General features: G+C 43.6%; 1 protein-coding gene across 1 annotated transcript in view; it reads left to right on the top strand.

Moving 5' to 3' along the window:
- The first annotated feature begins 1,702 nt into the window (after nt 1-1,702).
- Nucleotides 1,703-19,937, top strand: part of CMIP (c-Maf inducing protein) — a 137,382-nt gene continuing 119,147 nt past the window's right edge. Inside the window, exon 1 of the mRNA XM_075433571.1 lies at nt 1,703-2,594. Within this exon, the coding sequence (XP_075289686.1) occupies nt 2,298-2,594 (297 nt within the window). The 5' untranslated portion in view covers nt 1,703-2,297. The remainder of the gene's footprint in view (nt 2,595-19,937) is intronic.

Raw genomic sequence — 19,937 nt, 5'->3', positions numbered from 1 at the left:
TTGCAAGTCTTTTATTATTATTATTATTATTATTATTATTATTATTATTATTATTTTTATTGCAGATTCACACATATTTACAGGTATGAGTAGATTGGATTTTATTTCAGTGCAAATGCGTGCGTCATTCCCTGCTAGCAGTACATGGTATACAAAGCTCTGTGGGAACTGCCTGTAATGTTTAGTGCATAATGACCAGTCAGTTTGTTTAAGTTCAGGAGGTAAATAATTACCAGAGCTATGAGATACTGACAATTTGAACCTCTATAAAAGAGATTTTTGTCTTCCTGTTGGTTGTATTATTCATGTCATTAAATGAGTGTCTTTCTTCTAACCTTTGCCAAATTGCGTAATTCTGCATCATTCTATCAACTGGTACTTAGGAGAACTCTGGAGACTTCCCAGCTTTTTATAAATAATTTTGATACTAACATGCAACAAAAGCATGCCTCAAATTTGCTAGTAATTGATGGGTTACAAAAACCTTCCCTCCTGAAAGTGTTTAAACAGCAGTTCTCCTGTCAAACGCAAGCCTATTTCAACACAACAGCTCTATAATAACACACGTGACGGACCTGCTCGCAGTAATTGTGGTCCGGCCGGTCATGTATTGTCTTTGACAGCAGCCACCACAAAAGGCTTTACAGCAAAGCCTCCCAAACCCTTCCAGTTGCAGCTCGCCTCTCCAACAGATAATCTGTGCGACGCGTGACGCGAACGTATGGGGTGAGCGAGCCATCCCTTGGGCAGGCTGGTGACTGCGCTCGTGGCACCTCGCTTGGCATGGAGACCTGCCCTTGGAGAGCTCCCGCAGTCGGCGGTGCCGCCGGGAGCCCAGCCGTAGGTACACCCTGTGAGACAACCAGCTCGTCACAGAGCAGATCATCCCCTTCCCACTCTCCCTCCGTTAGAGATGAGCTTCAACTTTTAAGCACGAAGGTTTATACGCCCTCCGAACATTTTGCTAGCATCGAGTAAAACCGCCCTGTGAATCCTTCTAAATTGTGGACCTCGGCAATACCCACCGTGACGAGTTCCACAGTTTAATGGCATGTGCACGCGTTACATGAAACGTGATTTCTTCCTCGGTCCTAACCTGGTTGTTCGTAAGAGCAAACGGGAAAGGACAACCACCATGACCTCTTAAATTGCTGAGAAAAACTCAAGTATGAAAGATGCCGCCTCTCTTGAGACGGCATCCATATTGCACACAGCGTTACTGAGCTGTGAGGCGGTCTAGAACGGAGTTCCCCCATTCCCCGGGCCGGCGCCTCAGGGGAGTGCAGCAGTTCCCAGTCCCCCCATGAAACCAGAGGAAAAGGGACGCCAGCGGGAGCCACCGGCCAAGCGACAGCGACCAGGCTCGGGGCTTCCCTCGCCGTTTTCTGCAGCGGTTGCACAGCGCCCGCACACCTCCAACCCTCCCTGGTCGGCGACGGCCCCGTCCCCCCTCAGCCTCCTCGTCCCTCGGCGGGGCGAGGTTGCGGGGGGACGCGGCCCCCTCTGAGGAGAAGAGGCGGGAAGGAGAGCAGCGCAATAGCCGAACGCGCGCAGCGCTTCCCGCGCACCTCGCGCGCGGCCGCCGCTGCCCTCGGCGGCCATTGACGTCAGGCAGGGGCGGCACATGACCCCGTCGGAACCAATCGGCTGCTCCCGCAGCCGCTCCGGCGAGAGGCTGTCGGCAGCGCTCGCTCCTCTCGCCGCCTCCTCCCGCGGCGGCGGCGGCGGCGCGCGTGGACACACACCAACCCCCCACCCGCACCCACGGACACGCACACGCGCGCCCACATACATGCACGCGCGCGCCCGCCGCCGCCCGCTCTCGCGCAGACGCCCCGGGGGTGAGGAAGGAGCCGCGGCCGGACGCCCCGCCGCCGCCTGCAGCCCCCGCCGCCGGCTTTTGTCCGCCGCCCCCGCCGGGAGCCGACCCTCCGCTCGGCCGGCGCCCGCCCCGCAGCATGGACGCGGCGCTCTGAGAGCGGCGAGCGGGACCCGCCGGGGGCGGATTTCCAAGTTCGAATAAGGATTTTTTTTTTATCGCTTCCCTTTCCCCGCTTCCCCCCGCTCCGGGTGCGCTCCGGTCCCTTCCCCCATCTTCCCTGACAGGGTTTTTTTTTTTCCCTTCAGATTTTTTTTTTTTAATTATTTAATCCGCCGCGTGGGGTTGGATTTTTTCTTTTTTTTTTTTATATTATTATTTTTTAATTTCGCTTGGCGTACCCGCCTCTACAGCCCGCAGGGACCGGTCTCCCCGGGCGGCCGCCGCCGAGCGCCCCCCCCCGACCCGCGGGGCTGCCATGGATCGCACCGGCGGCTCCGGCGGGGGCAGCGACCGCAGGCAGACCGAGGAGAGCAAGCCGCTGCTGGGCGAGATGTCCGCTCCCGAGGGGAATAAAATGGGTGCCGCGCCGTGCCGGAGAGCCCTGCTCCACTGCAACGGCATGAGGTACAAGCTGCTGCAGGAGGGGGACATCCAGGTGTGTGTCATCCGGCACCCCCGGACGTTTCTCAGCAAGATCCTCACCTCCAAGTTCCTGCGGCGGTGGGAGCCGCACCACTTGAACCTGGCGGACAACACCGTCGCCTCGGCCACGGTAAGAGCCCGGCCGGGCCCGCCGACACCGCCGCGGGGGGCGGCCACGGCGCGGCCGCGGCCCCGGCGGCTTCCCCGCCCCGCGGGGCATCGGCGGGGCCGGGGGTGCGGGGGGGGTGCGGGGGGCAGTGCCTGCGCCTTTGGGCCGCGGTCGCCGTGCTGCCGGCCGGCGGGGTCCCCCCCGCGGGGGGGGGGGGGGCTCGGCTGGGGTGAGTCCCGGAGCGCCTCGGGTTCCTTCTCCTCCTTTGTGATCCTGGCGATGGGTCATGGTGCGGTTTCGGTGGGTTTTTTTCTCGAGCAGCTCTAGCCTTCCTCCGTCATAATAATAATATTACTGCTTTTTATTTTTGCCCTTTTTTTTTTGGCCTTTTTTCCCTTTTTCCCCTTTTTTTGCCATTTTTTGTTGTGGTTTTTTTTTTTTCTTTCCTAAATTCCTCCCTTCTCAACATGACCCAGACATGAAATCGCGGCGCTGAGCCATTTCCACCCGAAGCCGAAGTCGGCAGATATCTGCTGGCACGCCGGCCGAGCCGGAGGTGAGGGAGGTGGAGGATGCTTGGAATTCGAGAGCGAAGGCTCGGGGCTTTGCACGGGCTTTGTGTCAGGGCCTGGCTTTGGGGCTCTGATTCGGCGGCCACGTACCCTGCCCAGAGACAGGCGATGTGATTGTGAAACACGGAGATTCCTTCGGGGTTTTCTTCCTCCTGGGAAACGATGCAAGACAAAAATGCAAGGTGGTGATATCAACAGTACCAAAGATGTACAGCAGAGGATACGCTCTTTAAAAATATCATTTATATTTACATGTACAACTTATAATTTGACGACCAATGTTATTTCAACATTCGTATAGTATGTGATGTGACTACACCCAAATTCTATCTCGTACTGATTAACACAGCTCACAAAACATGCCTTACTCTGATTTTTCATCATTCAGTACTTCGATCGTGTCCTTTTTTGATTTATATGTGAATGTCTCAATTTTCCTCAATGGCTTCGTTCTGGCCTTCCTATAGGACACTCGTGATACGAGAGACTGGATTGGCTTTTGTGTAGATTTCTGTTAATGGTGTGTTTAAATGGGTTTCATCCAGTCTGTGCTGTGCTCGGAGGTTTTTTCACACTTTGGTACGCAGACACGTAGCATGTGTCAGTGTCTCTCCTCCATCGTGCTCTGCTGTGGAGTATTTAGAGCAGGTTTTCAGTGGGAGCTACTTTAACCTTCAGGTAGGCCAGCTGCCTGTTCTCACAGAGCTCTTTTTTGTGCCACAATGCACACTCTGCTCACCATTTCCACCAGGCTGTCGAGGAGGATGTTTCCAAGGGAGTGTTTTTCTTTCTTTGATGGAGCTACTGTGTAAAGGGAGAAGGAAGACTCGGTCGAGCATTGCTGGAGAAAACCCCCTAAAAGACACGAGCAAGGAGTTTCTGCAGTTCTTCATTTTATTAAGATAACATCAGTGTAGAGGGGAAGTTGAATATCAGTGGATTTGAGGCATTTTCCTGGCAGTATCCATAGCCGATTATTTCTGAGCAGAGGAGGGGGATATCGGTAGAGAGAGGCATGATCATGGTTCAGATGTTAATCTCTGCAATGTGGCAGCACTAGGCATGAAATTGTATTTGTGCAGGAGACGTCGAACTCTGCTCGCTGGCAAAGCTGACACCAAAGAAACCATCTCTGAAAAAATTTCTGAAGGCCTGTGGGATCATGCTGTAATTAACATTGAGGTGTTCTCATTCCTAATTATTGTATGTGTATAAATAGCAAGAAGATACTAAAACATTGTACGTACCATTGCAGGCTCCATTTTGTTAAGCAGTGCTCTTTGTGCTTGGTCTTGTGCCTTATCTTTTTTTTCCAGCTCTAACTCACCAAGTAAATACCGTTGTTCACAGAAATATCTGTGCTTTAGTATTTCAAGTAGTGTCTTTGGTTTCCAGGGAGTAATCGGGGCACTAGGATAAGATCCGCGTTCACTTGTTGCCTGAATGTATGGGTACGCTTAGCAGGTATTTTTCAGACATTGGTTCTATGATACCTAGATTTTAGACTTTTTTTTTTTTTTTTAGCTGAAAAGATGTGATTTAAGCAAAATACGTGGTTGTTTAACCCCCACCTCCTACGAGAGTGGGGTACAGGCACAATGTCAAAACCTCCGGAAACTGTAGGTAGACATTAAAATACAACTAACTTGGTTTTCAAGAGCTGTGGGAAAATATCCATATCGGCCATTGAAAGCGAGCATTGGGAGCACTCAACAACTTTGATAACAAGGTCATTTTTACACATAGGGCTTTCCACAGGCAGGGTGCTTTATGAGCAGCCACTAATTAATCTTCACATCATCCCTTTGCAAATCCTCTGGCATGACGAGTTTTACTGCATTCTGTATAGCATGAATAAAATTGAACAGGAGAATAACATCACTTTGTTTTGCATTTGAAAGCAAAAGTTGTAATGACAGCTAAACCCAGATCTGGCAAATTATGTCTCTGAGTACAATGGAAAAGTTATTTGTTGATTCTAGGTACTTTCTATCCTTTTTATTGTCACTTGAGACACATATTTAAGTTAAAATCTCCCCACAAGCTCTTGCTTGTCAATGCCTGGGCTGCGGTATAGGATTTAGCATTAGCTGGTGTATGGATTATTCATCTGCAGTTTTTTTCGACAGGTAGACACTGTGCCCACACAGAAGTCTGAACAATGAGACCCTAGCTACAGGTTTTTTGTGAGAGGTGACTGGTTCCGTTGTTTAATTAGACAGTTACATGTTTGTTGCTGACAGGATAGCTTTTTACAATAGAAGCACTATGCAGGAATGCAATGGAGCAAGTGCTAGGCCATCTTACTTTAGCAAAATTTAGGGAGGGAAAAAATAATATTTTCTACAAAGTGCTTTTTCTGACAGTATCACAAGCAACTGTTTCAATTAAAGGAAGTCTGTGTTCATCAAATAATAATAATACTTGTATTCCTAATTGGTATATATGCACTCTGTTAACAAGTGGAAAGGTATTAGCTGGTGAAGAGTCCCGTGACTGTAGGTGTTGGGACTTTATCTGATTCACGTGTTTTTTCCATTGTTTGCTTCATGTTTTTAATTTCTTAAAGAATGTGTTAAACATAGTACAATTTCACATCTTGTCCAGGCTTTCATTCTGATTAAGGTTTTTTTGGTGAAAGCAAATACAGATCTGTGGTTTTTTTTTTTTTTTTTTTTTTTAATGTAAATGCTAAAGTTTTGATAATTTGATACTTACAAACTTCATTTACCAGACAACAGCTTGCCTGGGGATGAATCTGACTTTCTCCCCCATGGGAGGAATAATGTTTGTTTTATAAACACCTACCAAACTCAAATGTAGCGCCCTTACTAATTTTTTTTCCAATGAGATCTGTCCTTGCACAGCTTGAAGGGCAGCGATAGTAAAAACAAAGACAGAAATCAAATCCAATTTAATATTCCTTGTGTGGGGTTTTTTTTGTGTGTGTGTGTGTGTGTGAGGAATAAACCTGTGGCTTTCTTTAGCAGAAATGTTAAAATTTCATTTTCAGTAGTTTAAAGGTAGACGTTATAACTGAACTTCCATGCCTTTAATATCCTTCTGCCTTGTCCTTTTCATGTCTCTGCCCTGTTTTTCCCTTTCATTCTTTTTCTTGCACCAGTTGGGAGTAGATGGTTAGGACAGTGAGTTTTTTAAGTACTGGCTTGCAAGAAAGACTAGTGATACATATGTATGTGCAGCAGACAAGGAAAGAATAAATAAGCGATTCATTTTCGCTGGCTAGGGATGACCTCTCTAATTCCCATCTGGGAAGATAAGACATAATTGAAACCATGAAGTTACTCATTAATATCCCTCAAGGAGCTGGAAACTTTGGCTTTTCATGCCCTTTTCACATTTCTTGGTTTTGCCTTGGCAGGTAAGTTGAGTATAATGTAATGTTATATTCAAAGCTGGTGACAATCCTGAAAAGATTTGAGTGTCTTTTAAACTTTTTTCTGTACAAAAGTGGTGTATGAGGACAATAGTTTATTGACAAGCTAGCTCATCAGAAATACGTTTGAAACAAGAATGCAAGTGGATTAGAGAACTGCATTTATATTTTCTTCTAGAGACAATAACATACCCAATTAATATTAAATGAGGCAGGGCAGGGTGATCTGTTTCAAATAGGAGAAGTGGAGTAGAAAATTGTCTTATAATTGTTTTTTAAAATTCAACAATTCTGCTACTGCATGTGTTTCAGTATGCTATTACATGTCTTTCCTTCCTTCTTTTGGTAAAGATAAAGCAAAAATTCCCATCAAGCGAGACTCATTGTTTACTTTAGCACAGGTTCCCATTAGTTAGAAAAACACTTTTTAAAATTAAATTTCCCTTGAAAAACAATTAGCTCAAGTGGGAAGTATTATGAAGAGCTCAGAAGTTTCAAAATAATCTTGTAAGAAGAATTTTTTTTAAAGCTTTCCTGGAAAAGGAATATTGTAGCATTATCCAGATTCCAAATAGAAAGATTATGGATTTGTTATAATAATAATAAAAAGTAAAGTAAGCAGTCTGTTCGATAAACCAAGTCCTGTCCTTAAGTCCTGTGCTGTTGATGAGGCTCTATGAATGTGACTTGAAACTGGTTTGATGGGCCTACCATCATTATGTGTACAAATAAGGATGAACACATAAATTACGAAGCAATTTAAGATTCTTTTTATTAATCTGTTATGACAATGGAATGCTAGATTACTATTTTGAAATGGTATTTCTCATTGTTTACTGTTGCAAATTATTGTTTTCATTTGACAAGAAGTGGTACCTAGGGGTTTTGGGTGTACAAGTTTTTGCCTATTCTGGGTTACTCTGTTGATATCTGTCGGGTATTTTCTTCAGGCACCTCAGAGAGAGTGTAATTTGCATAAAACCTATGATAACGTAGAATTCTGTGCAAATTGAGAACAAATTGCTCCATGTTATCTATGCTGTTGAGACTCAGTTTCAGAAGGGAAGGCAGGCGTGCGTCTGCATTAACAAAACCCAAATTTTTCTGAAGACTCGGTCATTTAGTGGAATATTACTCTGTTGTGACAAACTTATATTTTATTGTTTTATTAGTTTGTAGCTTGGCGTAAGAAAATCTAACATGATGTTTCTTTAAAGTTGCTTAATGCCTATCAAACATACCTTTGAATATATGGTTCCTACAGTAGTTAAAAAGCATATTTGTGAGTCAGTAGTGTTAAGGTATGTGTTTATATGTCACAGAGCTTATATAAAATATGAAAACAGAAGCTATATTCATTGATCGTGTGAGAGCTCTTAAGGCTATTAGTGTTAACACTCAGCCAGTAAATTTTACATGTTTAGGAACATAAATAAAAAAGGATACTGGGAAATAGTTCTGCCTCATTTTTCGTTTTGGCTGGGAAGTAAAGATGTGGTGCTAGCCGCTGTGTGGTGGTAATTGTGCCCCGGAGGAAGCTTGGGTATTGCTTCTGGTCCTCAGTGGGGACCTGATCCTGCATCAGAGCGGGGACTGGAGGAGCTCAGCATCCCTCATGGGGCTGGGCCTTTGTGGAGCTGTGAGATCATCTTTATTTTTTTTTGTAGTGGAACATCGTGACTAGTGGTAGGAAGAGTCTGCTAGATCATCAAAGTCACGGTGTAGTCCATTTAGGAAAGGATGCACTGCCCAGAGAAGTTGTGGATGCCCCATCACTGGCAGTGTTCAAGGCCAGGTTGGACGGGACTTTGAGCACCATTACCTAGTGAAAGATGTCTCTGCCTATGGCAGGGGGATTGGACTAGATGATTCCTAAAGATCCCTTCCGACCCAAACCATTTTACAATGCTATGATTCTGTGAAACACAAAAAGGATGTTTATTTTTTCAGAGGTGAAAGGCTAGGTTGAGAGTTCCATCTGCATCGACGTTCCAGTTTGCAGTCTTAGGTTTGCATTGTGAGCAAGAGTGGGAGAACAGGGGCTGAAGCCTTGGTCCCACCAAAATCGTTGACAGAACTGTGTACACTGAGGGACGTTTCTGGAGGAAAAAGGTGGTAGGTTTAGTACACAGAGAGCATTGATTTTTTGGGACTGTTTAATTTATTGCATATAATTTGTTCATACTTTTGAAGTTCCTAAATAGTAGAGGAGTTTTAACATGATACAAAAAAATGGCTTCTCTTTCTTCCTCATATGTTAGTAGCTGTGGCTGGACCGACAGGGTTTTACTCGTCTCCCCACACAGGATTTATGAAAGAGGAGACCTACCTCAAATAGTTCAAGCCTTTTGGAGTCTTTAGAAGTAATTAGATTGTGGGTTGCACCGGTAGATTGTGGCTTGTTTATTAGTGTTTTGAGCAGTGCTAGTTACATCAGTTTTGTTCTGAGTCTGTGTGTGTTTATAGATATGTAGTACTTAATTCCACAAACAATCGTGTGTTTGAAGATGATTGATACTTCAGCGTGAATAATCCATATAGAGTGCTTGTGCATGTATGTACACTCACCAAAATAACTTTTTTGCACAGTCTGATGATGTAGTGTCATTGGCAGTAACGCTGTTTTAGGTAGTCCTGGCCTGTGCCGTTCATTTCTGCATCTGTGCCGCACCGCATCAGTCTGTCTTTCGTGTGTGCCTAACATTTTGCAGGGTCAAGTTGAGAAAATCTGTGTGAACTGGCTGGGGAACACTTTCTCTGTTTGAACCTTTGGCAGATTTGTTGTCTTTTGACTGGATCAGGGAACTGATCTTTTTCAGCCTATAGCCCGCCAGACTGTTGAGGAAGAAGAGAGAGGGAAACATGGTAGGCTGGAATTGCTGCCAAAAACAATGTATTATTAAATCATTGCGTAAAATTTTCCTGTTTTGCACAATATTTAAGAATGCGGGGGCAATACCAGGAAAGGGAAAAGACAATTGAAAAGCATACATTGTAACTGAACACGTCAATGGTGAGTGGAGTTTTAGCTCTTGTGGTTGTGGAGGAAAACATGAAGAAGTCAGAACCAGATGCTAAATTAAAAGGCTTTCACTTCATGGGCTTAAAAATTAGGAGAATTTAACAATACTCTCTAGGTTTTTTTGGGGGGTGTGGTGTCTTGTTTAAGGGTTTGTGGACATTTGGTGTGACCAGTACTGGCATTTCCAGTACTTACAGTGATTTCTTGACTTTGCCTCTTGGACTGTCCCATGACTGATGGGACAGGGCCAACAGAGTGGGAAATACAAAAGTTAACAGGTCACAGACTGCAGCGTCCAGGGCATGAGTTTATAGTGAAGGCTATTTCCTTCTACTTTGATCTGAGTTTTCAATATGGTTTAAAATAATTTAAAGTCTTTTTTTCATTTTTTTGAGAAACTTAAGAAAAAAGGCATCTGTTTTTGCTGGATTTGAGCGTGTCTGCTAGATGTGCCTGTTACTAATTGAGCTCAAGAAACTCGTCAAGTTGCAATGACTAAAATCTGAACTGGAAGTACACTTGGTCACGTACATTCTTCATCTCGCTCTGTTGAAATCAGTAGGGTAATTTGAGGAGGGGGATTACCATTCATTGCCTGTAACGTGAATGGCAGGATGTGCTGTTCAGAAGGCCAGAAAGGTTCAGCGAAAGATCACCATGCAGCTTTCAGGTTGGCTGCGGGTTGGGGGAGATGGCTCACTCTACTGTTACGCTTGTACAGCTCTCTGGAACATAGAGCCCCGCTTTTCTTCTTTGGTTGGAAGATCTCGAGGTGTTGAGCAGCCTGCGCTAGGAGGAGTGGCTCTTTTATGAGCAAGAGGCTTGCTGGAAATTTCTTTGTTAGACAGAACCAATATAGAAGCTGTTGCTATTTCACCCATTTTATGCCAACATTTAGACAGTACTGTGCTGGTGGAAAGTTAGTGTGTGGCATTATTTTTCTTCTGTGGGGAAAACTGGGGCTGAGGACAGAGAAGATAACAAGGACTGCTCACCACAGTCTGAAAGCCCCAGCAAGGACAGCAGTGGACGTCTTCAAGACATAGTAGACCATGGGACCAAGTGCTTCCTCTGCACCTTCATATCCTGCAAAGCTTGGGAAAACTCATGCGATTTGCTGCAGTGTATTAATGTTTAATTCTTTGGTAGAGTCGTGGTGGATCAGCAAATGTAATTACCAACAGGGTAGGTTTTTTCAGTGTGTTTTTTTTTTTTTCAAACTCGCATCCCTGTAGATGAAGAGTCCAGGTACCATGGGAGAAGAGCGATCTGATGTCTGTGATGCAGGGAAATGCGATCTGGCTTGCTGGGTGGCCCGGGTCAGGCTGCACTGGGGTGCACGCACTTCTTGTTCAGGATTCCCAGAAAGGTCCTGCTAGCCACTGCTGCTGCTCTGCAGGGCATACGCTGGCTCCCTCCTGCCTCTCTTCCATGGACAACAGAGGTTTGTTAAGGAAAAAAATGCTGCTCACTGCAAATCTTTTTTCCCCCATGTGGTCTTGACATTTGCTGAGATACTGCTGTGGTACGTGGTCTTGGCTGAAGCTTGCATGAGGGTGAATCCTCGACAGGGGCAGCTGCCCCCGGTTTCTCGGAGGCATGGGAATACAATGCTGCTGCTTCTGTCGTTGACTTGCTTGATATTCACACCTGTAGCCATTTTCACTTTGGAGGCAGTGGCAGAGTGTGAGGTTTAAAATGGGACAAGCCTTTTATGGGCCCTGGAAGTGTCTCTCTCGCTTGTCTGCTCAGAATTACTACTTGTTTCAGGGGTAAGAGCTCTTGCACTTTTCAAAGTATGCTGCAGTTTCCTTAAAGTTCTTGTTCCTGTGACTGACAGATTGCATGATTTTCTCATTGGATGAAAAATTTAAAAGGAAAAATTGCTTTCACTCTCATTGAGGAGAAGAGTAATAACCAGGGCTTCAAAAAAGATGAATAGAAAATGAATATCCAGTGCTTCTCAAACTCCAGATTTCTAATTTAATGATATTAAGAATGAGGATGTCGAATTCTTGGAACTGTCGTTAAAGGGCTTTTGCTTCTTGGATTTCCAGTGCTTAAAGAAATGCTGAATAAAATAAAATCTTTTTTGCCTTTTGAAAAAGTTAAATCTTAAAGCACACAGAAATGGATTTAGGTTTTGTAAGATTTTGTTTACAAAGGTTCCACATGTGGTAGAATAAATGTTGCCTGAAGAAAGCTGAGATTAAGCTAAATCAGAGGGTTTTTTTGAGAATACATAATTAATTGTATTCCCAAATACAATTATTTTATATTTATATTTTATACGGTATTTTTTCTTAGGCCTAGAGAGCAACTGTGTTTGGAAGTGATAATCAGAAATAATATTTTTTCTCTTAGAAATAAGATGTATATATTTTTGAAGTGTACAGATGTCAGTGCGTATTTTATGGATGAGATTTCTGGTGATGTTAACCCAAAGATAAGGAAAGTATTTTGTAAAAAAAGAAATCGCCTCATTCTTTGTTTGTGTGTAGACAATTAACATCTAACTGAGCAAAATTAGGTAATTGCATGTGCAGGTAGACAGTTTGGATAATTTAAAAAAAAAATACTCTTTATTTTTCCTAAACCTCTTGAAGATGCTCATTGTATGTTCCCAACAGTACGTTTCAAACAATACGGAGCAGATATTTCTCAATGGTAAAGCTGTGATATTGCTGCTTTACACATGGCAGTGGCGCTTTCCTCCCAGTCTGTGTCTGGTTTGGCTGTTTGAATACAAACTTGTGGGATTGGCAGCTGTCTCTTACCTTGTCTCGTTCCTGTTGTAATGGGGTTCTGTTGTACCACAGAGTTTTTTGTTTGCTGCTGTAACACGATTAGTGCGTATTGTGAGCGGGCTACGTTTTTGCTCTTTCTGTGCAAGCACCTAAAGTAAGACTGAATGACTTTGTTGTCCATTTTCAGGGATGACCATTATTAATAGTAAAGTAGAAACTTTTTTTTAAAGTTTCTGAAACTTGCCAAGTGGAATCCAACTTCTTAATGAAAATACTAAGAGTGCGTATGTTTGTTCCATAAATATGAATGTCCGTTTGACCTTCTGTGAACAAAAAAAAGAGGGATTATTTTTGGCCTTTGAAATAATCAGAAAAAATGATTTTTGAATTACAGTATAATGACTTCATTCTAGAAGTCCTTGGGTTTCAACTTCACTGTGCTTCAGCTGTCGCAAAGTGCTTTATGGTCAGCGTTTTTATACATGGGGAAAACAGACCAATAAATGTAGATCAGACTTTCCAGACATGTCTGCTACTGTTGGTTCATGCTTAATTTGCAGCTTCTTCTCAGCTGGTGTATGCATCTGTGGTTCGCTCTGGAGTGTCTTAGGTTGGACACCAAGATTCAGCAGCATGTCGTGCCTTGCCCGAATGTTCACGATAAATCACTGGTAGGAGCTGGAGCAGAGAAGTTGCTTTGCTTTGTCTGCCAGTCTGCGTGTTCCCTCCTGATTTTGATGGCTATTCATTTTCTTAATGGTTGTACATCTTGTTAAAAATCAGTGGAAATGTGGGAGAGTGACTGACAGCAGAACGTGGCCCAGGGTGTTGTGCTCTTCTTGCTACCCTTCAATCTTCGTGCGAAGAAAATAACTGTCGGGGAACCAGGTGCCAATCAGTTCAAGTCTCTTGCTTTCTGCGGCATGCATGCTTTGTATATTCTCCTAATAGTCACTTCTGACAACCTACCACTTTGCTTTTTCTTTAGAGGCTGTTAAGATTGAATACAGGAGTAGAGAGTAAGTCAGAGAAACTTTGACAGCACTGAAATTTTCAGGATGAGAGTGATCTTGCAAAATTACTATGGAAGCAGGGTGTTGTGATCTGTTTTTGAATAACGATCAGCAGTTCTCTCTCCCTTCTCACACCTTGGATTTACTATACAAACTTTTTGATGTTGAGCTTTTGAATTTAGGAATCACTTGAGAAGAGTATGATTGCAGAGGCAACTCAAACACCACGTTCCTCTCTACTGTGATGTAAGCTTAAAATGGTAGGAAACTGAAAGTAGAAAGTTATTCAGACTCTGAAATAGTGGATCTATAAGCTGTTGGTGTAATCTAATGCAATTCTGCAGGTTTTTTTCTGGTAGCTATGCAGTTATCCTAGTTGGGGATCTGGCAGCTTGAAAAGGTGGTTGCACAATGAGGGATTTCTTTGCCCTGGTTGTTACAGTGCCAGGCAGGACGCTGGATGTCAGTGACGGGGAGTTGTGAGTGCGTGTCTTGCCTGGGTGTCCTGACTCCACGGTGCTCTGACCATAGCTATGGTGTTCTGCCGTCTGAACAGTTAGCTTAGTATCTTGGCTCTGAGAAGGAAAGTGGGAGGAGGGGACCAAAACTGTGAAAGGCCCAGTGATTCTTTGAAGAACAGCATTTGCTTTTGCAGCAGAGGAGGTTTCCATCTATTTTGATGGACTGCGTTGAATGAGATCCATCTGTGCCCTTGTCTTACTGCTCAGTAGTGAAATGCTCATAGTTTGAGTACCTGTTGATTCATTGTGGAAGATGAATCATGTTCAGTGAAGCCATCATGTTCCTTATCCAACGGCAATGTAGAACAGAGAGGTTTATTTGGATGTCTGGAGAAAGAGAAAAGAATGTCATGTTACAGATGTCAGTCAGTCATTGTTTAAACCCGAAGAAAATCTGTGCAATTGCATAAACTTCTACCGTTAGTAAACAGGTTATAGTAGCATGATTATGGGTTTGGAAAGGGAGCTTCAGCTTATTTTCAGTGCAGGAATATTGATACTTCTTCACACATTCCATCAAAAGTAATAGCAACTCCAGCTGTGTAGTAAGGGCTGGAAGTAGTATTCTGGAAAGTTGTTGTTATGAAATGCAGCCAGTTTTCTTTCCTGGTATATGGAATTGAGGAGCATTGATGAAAGATATTATGTAAGTGCAAATTAGTAGTCATTACTTTGTTTAGTTTTTCTTTCAACTCTTCATAGTTCTTTCAGATCCTTCAGATTTGTGTTGTGTTTTTTTTTGTTTTGTTTTGTTTTTTTTTGTCACTGCTATTATGGTGGCTTTTGAGGAAAGTTTTTAAATTTTTAGCTAAAAAGTAGCCTGATATCCAGAGGCACGGAACAGGCTCTTCCTCCTCTCCCGAGACGCAAGTGGCTTGAGTGGAGTCCTGGCACTGAAAATCCCATCTACTTTGCAACCAAATAATGCGGACATTGAAGAAAACATAAAACTTGTGCTGGCACAGAACTTTGTTGCTGAAGGTGAAGGTACAGACACAGTCAACATATCTTGTCTGACTGAAAACATGTTTTCTAAGGCTAGATAATTCATCTTTTGTGATTGCTGTGAATGAAACAGGAAATAAAGCTGGAGAAGCCTGAAATTGAATGAAATGTGCAGGACCAGACATGTACTTTGGTATTAAATATTGACATACCCCTTCTAGGTAGCCACTTTGCCTTTGGAGCCCAGCATTTGCCTGAAGACTGTAACGTCTTCTTGCTCTTCTGTTTATGGTGAAAAAATTATTGGCAATGAGAAATATTGCTAATGGTGTCTCTCCTAACACGAACTTATGCTTCTTTTGGTGCTACGTCACTGCCTCCCTTGAAATTAATCTTCTCTGATTTATTGTAAGTTATTTCGTATGTCCCCAGTGACTTGGGTTGACTAATGTACTTCAAATCTGGTGAAATCAAATCTGTCATGGGAGCTGACCATGTATACAACTGCTCCCTCATGGAGACATAAGACATGGGAAAGTACTGAGCCCTCCTTGGTGCTTGCCCAAACGTAGGACCAATCTCTGTTGGTTTCATACCGGTGTGTAGGTTGGTTGGTTTTAGACCTTGGGTGAGGCGGGAGTGAGGCAGCACTAACTGTATGCATTATCTATATATTGTGCAGGCTGCATGCATTTACTGGTGCTACAGTATGGCCTGGGAGGACTGGAAGGGGGAAGGGAAAGCAAGGAAGTGATGATACGAAAAACTTAAACAGAGCAGCTTCAAGTTAGAGATCGGATCTCTGTGCTCCAGCTGAAAAGGGAAGTCTTCAACTTAGTGACTGCAGCATGCTTGTGACTGGAGCTTTTTGACTCGTCTTGAGGGGACGTAGTCAGTGGTGCAGCTTCTTGGTATAGGGTGAAGGTGGCCTTCTGGGGTGGCTCACAGCGTGTGAGGCCTATGTCTTTGCCTGTCTTCCCTTTTGAATGCAGTATAATGGAAATTTTTAAATTTAGTGGATTGTGTGTTTCCTAATGCCTCTTCATTTATCATACCTGCTTTAACCGAGATAAAGATGCAGTGCTGTGTTTCGTTATCTAGCTTTAATGTCAAGGGTTTGGGAGGTTGTGTCTATACTTGCTGGGTTTTCTTAGAAGAAATAGAAGGAAAAAAACCCCTACCTAGTGCATCTTCCTGCCTGCAAAGTCTGTACCTGGAGATCTTCTGAGAGTTGCTGTGTCTGATCTAAGACTCTTTCTGTGCTTGGATTTCACGTTACATGATTTCTTTTTTTCTCATGCATTTGTAAGAAAAGCCTGTGCAAACAATGCTCTGCTGTTTCCAAACACTGTGAAGTTTTCCCCTTTGCTTCCTGTTTTTGTAGCGTGTTTGTGGAAAGACCTTGTCTTCTTTGCACTGGAGTTAGCGTTAATGTAAATGCATTCAGCATTAGCTACTGAGTGTTCCAGCACGTAGGGACCAGAGTTTCTCTTCAGCAGACAGTATTACTCTTTATTTATGGTAAGACTAGGTTAAAAAAGACTTGTGCATGTAAAAGTGAAAGCACAGGCAGTGTTAAATTATGCAGTCATGAGCTTGTTATTTCCCCTCCCCCCAACTATGCAAGCCAGTTAGTAACCTAGTGATCTATACACGAGGCTTTAATTGGATATATGCCCAGAGTGCAGATTAATATGGAAAAACTATAAAGGCATAGGTTCACAAACTTTATTTGACCACATGAGGACCGTCTGCATGATCCCATGTGGAATACATGAGGGATTCTTAAAACAAAGAAATACCTTCATGTCTTTGGGCAGATCTGCATGTAAACCACAGGATACAGAGGTGGTGTCTTTGCGTTGAAGTCAATAGACTGTTGATTAAATAGGACTTCCTCAGCCTAGTATTCATTTTGTGTTTCTGAGGAGTACTTTAAGTGGGGCAGAGGTGCATCTGTGGCCTCTGTGTAATTTACCTGACTACTTAAGTTTTAGCTTTGAAATTGCTGAAGTTTTCTTTTTACAGTTGAATATAATCTTGGCTGCCTTTGGAGGTGAGGGGGAGAGAGGGTGGTGAATCTCCCTGTAGTGAAATGAAAACAAGCAGATGTCTTGACTGCAGCTGGCTAGAGATGAATCATTTCGTATAAACTTGCCTGGAGAACATGATCTTATTCCTCTATAAACCTGTACTCCAGAGGGAAGGGAGAATCCCCATTAGTCAATGACACCCTCCTGACCTAAAATTCCAGTGTTTCTAGTTTGCAAATCACATGAAGCACATACAGACGACTAGCTGTATTCAGCAAAGACCTTCTCAAGTTTGAAAATGCTTGCAACGCAGATTTTGTGTCTCTAATGAGAAGTTTTTTTTTTCTAAATGAAAATTGCAGCACCCCTAAATGTGTAAAACCAGCCACAGTCACACCCATATGTCCCCCAAACCAGTTTAATAATGGTAAAATCTCTTTTAAATTGTCATAGTATTGCAGTAAAGAGTTTGGTGGCTTAGGAGAGCCCTGCTGCAGGTGTAGTTGACCTTCCTGGCCCTTGATATGATGGAGAGCAGTAAAGCGTAGCACCCGTCTCAAAACTCTCTTCTTCCCCCTTCCCCATAACTTTCTGGAAAGGGCTGACCCATTCAGAAATGACAGTGGTGGCCCTGGATCTCTGTGTGGGATGGTGCTGAGCATGGTCGGACATCTGGGTCCCAGAGTAATTCATCAGTGTTGGCTTGTTCAGACTTTGCTGCCCTATTTCCTCCTGCGACTTGGGGTCCTGTGCCAGGATAGCTTTGCAGTTGATTTGTAATATAGCTCAGCATTGGAGATGTGCTGCTTGCAAGCCTCCTGCAGTTCAGGCTATCTTGTTACTGGTTCTTATTCTCTGTGCCATTCTCTGCATGGTTGTATGGCACACTCTTCAATTGCTGTCTGGAGATGGTAGGATGGAAATGTTATCTCCTGTAGCATAAGCACTGATCAACATGGAGAGTGGAGAGCTGATGGTAACTATGCTCAAATAGTTTCAGAAAATAAGGTAACCCTAATTAAAGTTTTGTGCAAGTAGTTTCAGCATTTGATTCCAACCATTTGCCTGACTAAGGAAGACAGGGAATAGTCCTTAGCTCTCTGCCTGCAGCAAGAGTATGGGAATTGAAGTGACTCATTCTCAGGGACACGGCAGTGGGAATGAGGCACTGCTGTGGTTGAAGATAATTCCCTGGAAGTCTCCATTGTGCAGAATGCGTTAATTGAAGAGATTCATGAGCTGCTTAATGTCACGTCACTTCATTTCCTCATCAGGGAACTGGAAGTCTCATCTGTATAGCGAAAAAAAATAAAAAAAGGAGCTTTCTGGTTGTGAGTAAATCTTAACCTTTGTAAAAAGAGGTTGTGTATGTTGCCCAGCATACTGTCCTGTATTGAACCTGTTGCCTCGTAGCTTGAATTCTTTCTTGCCATGCTGTCAGCGGTGGGGACAGAGACAGCAGTGTAAAGACGTGCATTTCTGAGTGCACAGAAGTGAGCAGTGGCGACGAGGAGGGAACGGTTTCCTGCCGGTTTCTTCAGTGAAGTGCAGCAGAAGGATGGATGTTTCCTGTTTGTAACCGATCACCATCTGCGATGACTGCATTGCTCTCAGAAGCAGCAGCACGTCTTTATATTGGAGAGACAGGACGTGGCATAGGATCCGCCTGCAGAGAGCTGGAAATACAACGTGATACTGTATGGTCTTTGCCTGTTCCGGAGTGGATGGGAGCATACGTATCTCTGGGGAACATACTCCTGCAGACAGTAGCGTGTTCCTAGTAGGCGGATCTGATGCATTGTGTGGGCAGCAGAAAATAAACAGTGCAGCCCACCGTTTACAGATTTAAACTGGAGAAGAGAATGTGCTGCACTTATGGAAATCAGCCATGCCACGTGTGATATCTCAATTTTCAGCATCAGATGTACTCTAATTCTGGTTTTCCCCAAGTGCATGTATTTCGGACTGCCGTGCCTGTTGCAGGTCCAGGTGAGAGCTAGTACAGAATGAGTCCCATGGCATTTGCCGTAGTTTATCACATGGCCTCTGAAGACATTGCTTCAGCGGAGATTCTATCCCTGTGTTAGTTTTATGACGTAGCAAGCAATGCACAGAAAAACACAGTTTAACGCTTTAATAGCTACTTGTTTAAAAAAAAAGGGAGTGCACACACTTTTCGTACTTTTTTGACTAGACATTAGTCAAAATCAAGATTGCTGCATCTTGATTGAATTTCTAAGTGTAAAGCATTTTTGAAGGTGGTTGTATCTTACAGCTTTTGATCTGATCCTTGACCAAGCAGAGCTGGTCATGAGAGCAGATGCCCTTTCCTGTGGCTTTATGTACCACTGCTATCCTGAGTTTTGGGAGAATCAGTGAAACCTTAGGGCTGGACTTGGGCACCTTTTGTCTTTCTAGCATCTTATTCCACCAGGAGGTCACAGTGGTTTCAGTTGCGTGACTCAAGCTCACATCTGCCACAAACGGCCATAATACACTAGCTACGCTATTTGTCTGTGGCAAGCTGGTTAAGTAGCAAGACGTACCTTTTAGATCCACTAGTAACTGAGCTTTCCTTCATCTATGCCTTTGGGAACATTTCAGTACTTTGCCTGGCAGTGTATCACTACTCTGAATCGTGTGTGGAAAAATGTCTGAAGCAAATTAAACAAAATGACTTGTGAGTAAAAGATCAAGTCAAAACACTGTCGAGAGGAAAATCGTTGGGTTGATGGGTGCAGTCTATATGTGATTGGGAAGCCTCTAATGATGCCAGGAGAAAAAAGTGACCATAGTAGAGGTTTTTGTGACTTAATAAATCACAGGAATAATGAGATTTTTTTTTTCTTATTTCTGTGGTCACATGACGTGAGCTATTGCGAATACAAGGAGTCTTAGCAGAAGATCCAATAGGTTGCCTATGTCAGTGAAGTCTGGCTTGAGACTAAATCTCAAAAAATTAAGGTGGAGAGAACAGGAGTGAAAAAAACCCACTATTCTTCTGGCATTGTATTTGTGGCTTGGCATGTCTAGATCCTGGGAGTCCATTCCATTGTTTTTACTCATAGCGTCTTTCTCTCTTGTTGGGAATCATGAAGAGTGATTTGGCATCTG

This window comes from Opisthocomus hoazin, chromosome 12 (genome assembly GCF_030867145.1).
Source record: "Opisthocomus hoazin isolate bOpiHoa1 chromosome 12, bOpiHoa1.hap1, whole genome shotgun sequence".
Classification (NCBI taxonomy): domain Eukaryota; kingdom Metazoa; phylum Chordata; class Aves; order Opisthocomiformes; family Opisthocomidae; genus Opisthocomus; species Opisthocomus hoazin.
The sequence above is the reverse complement of the archived record's forward strand: the minus strand, read 5'-3'. Positions and strand labels throughout refer to the sequence as shown.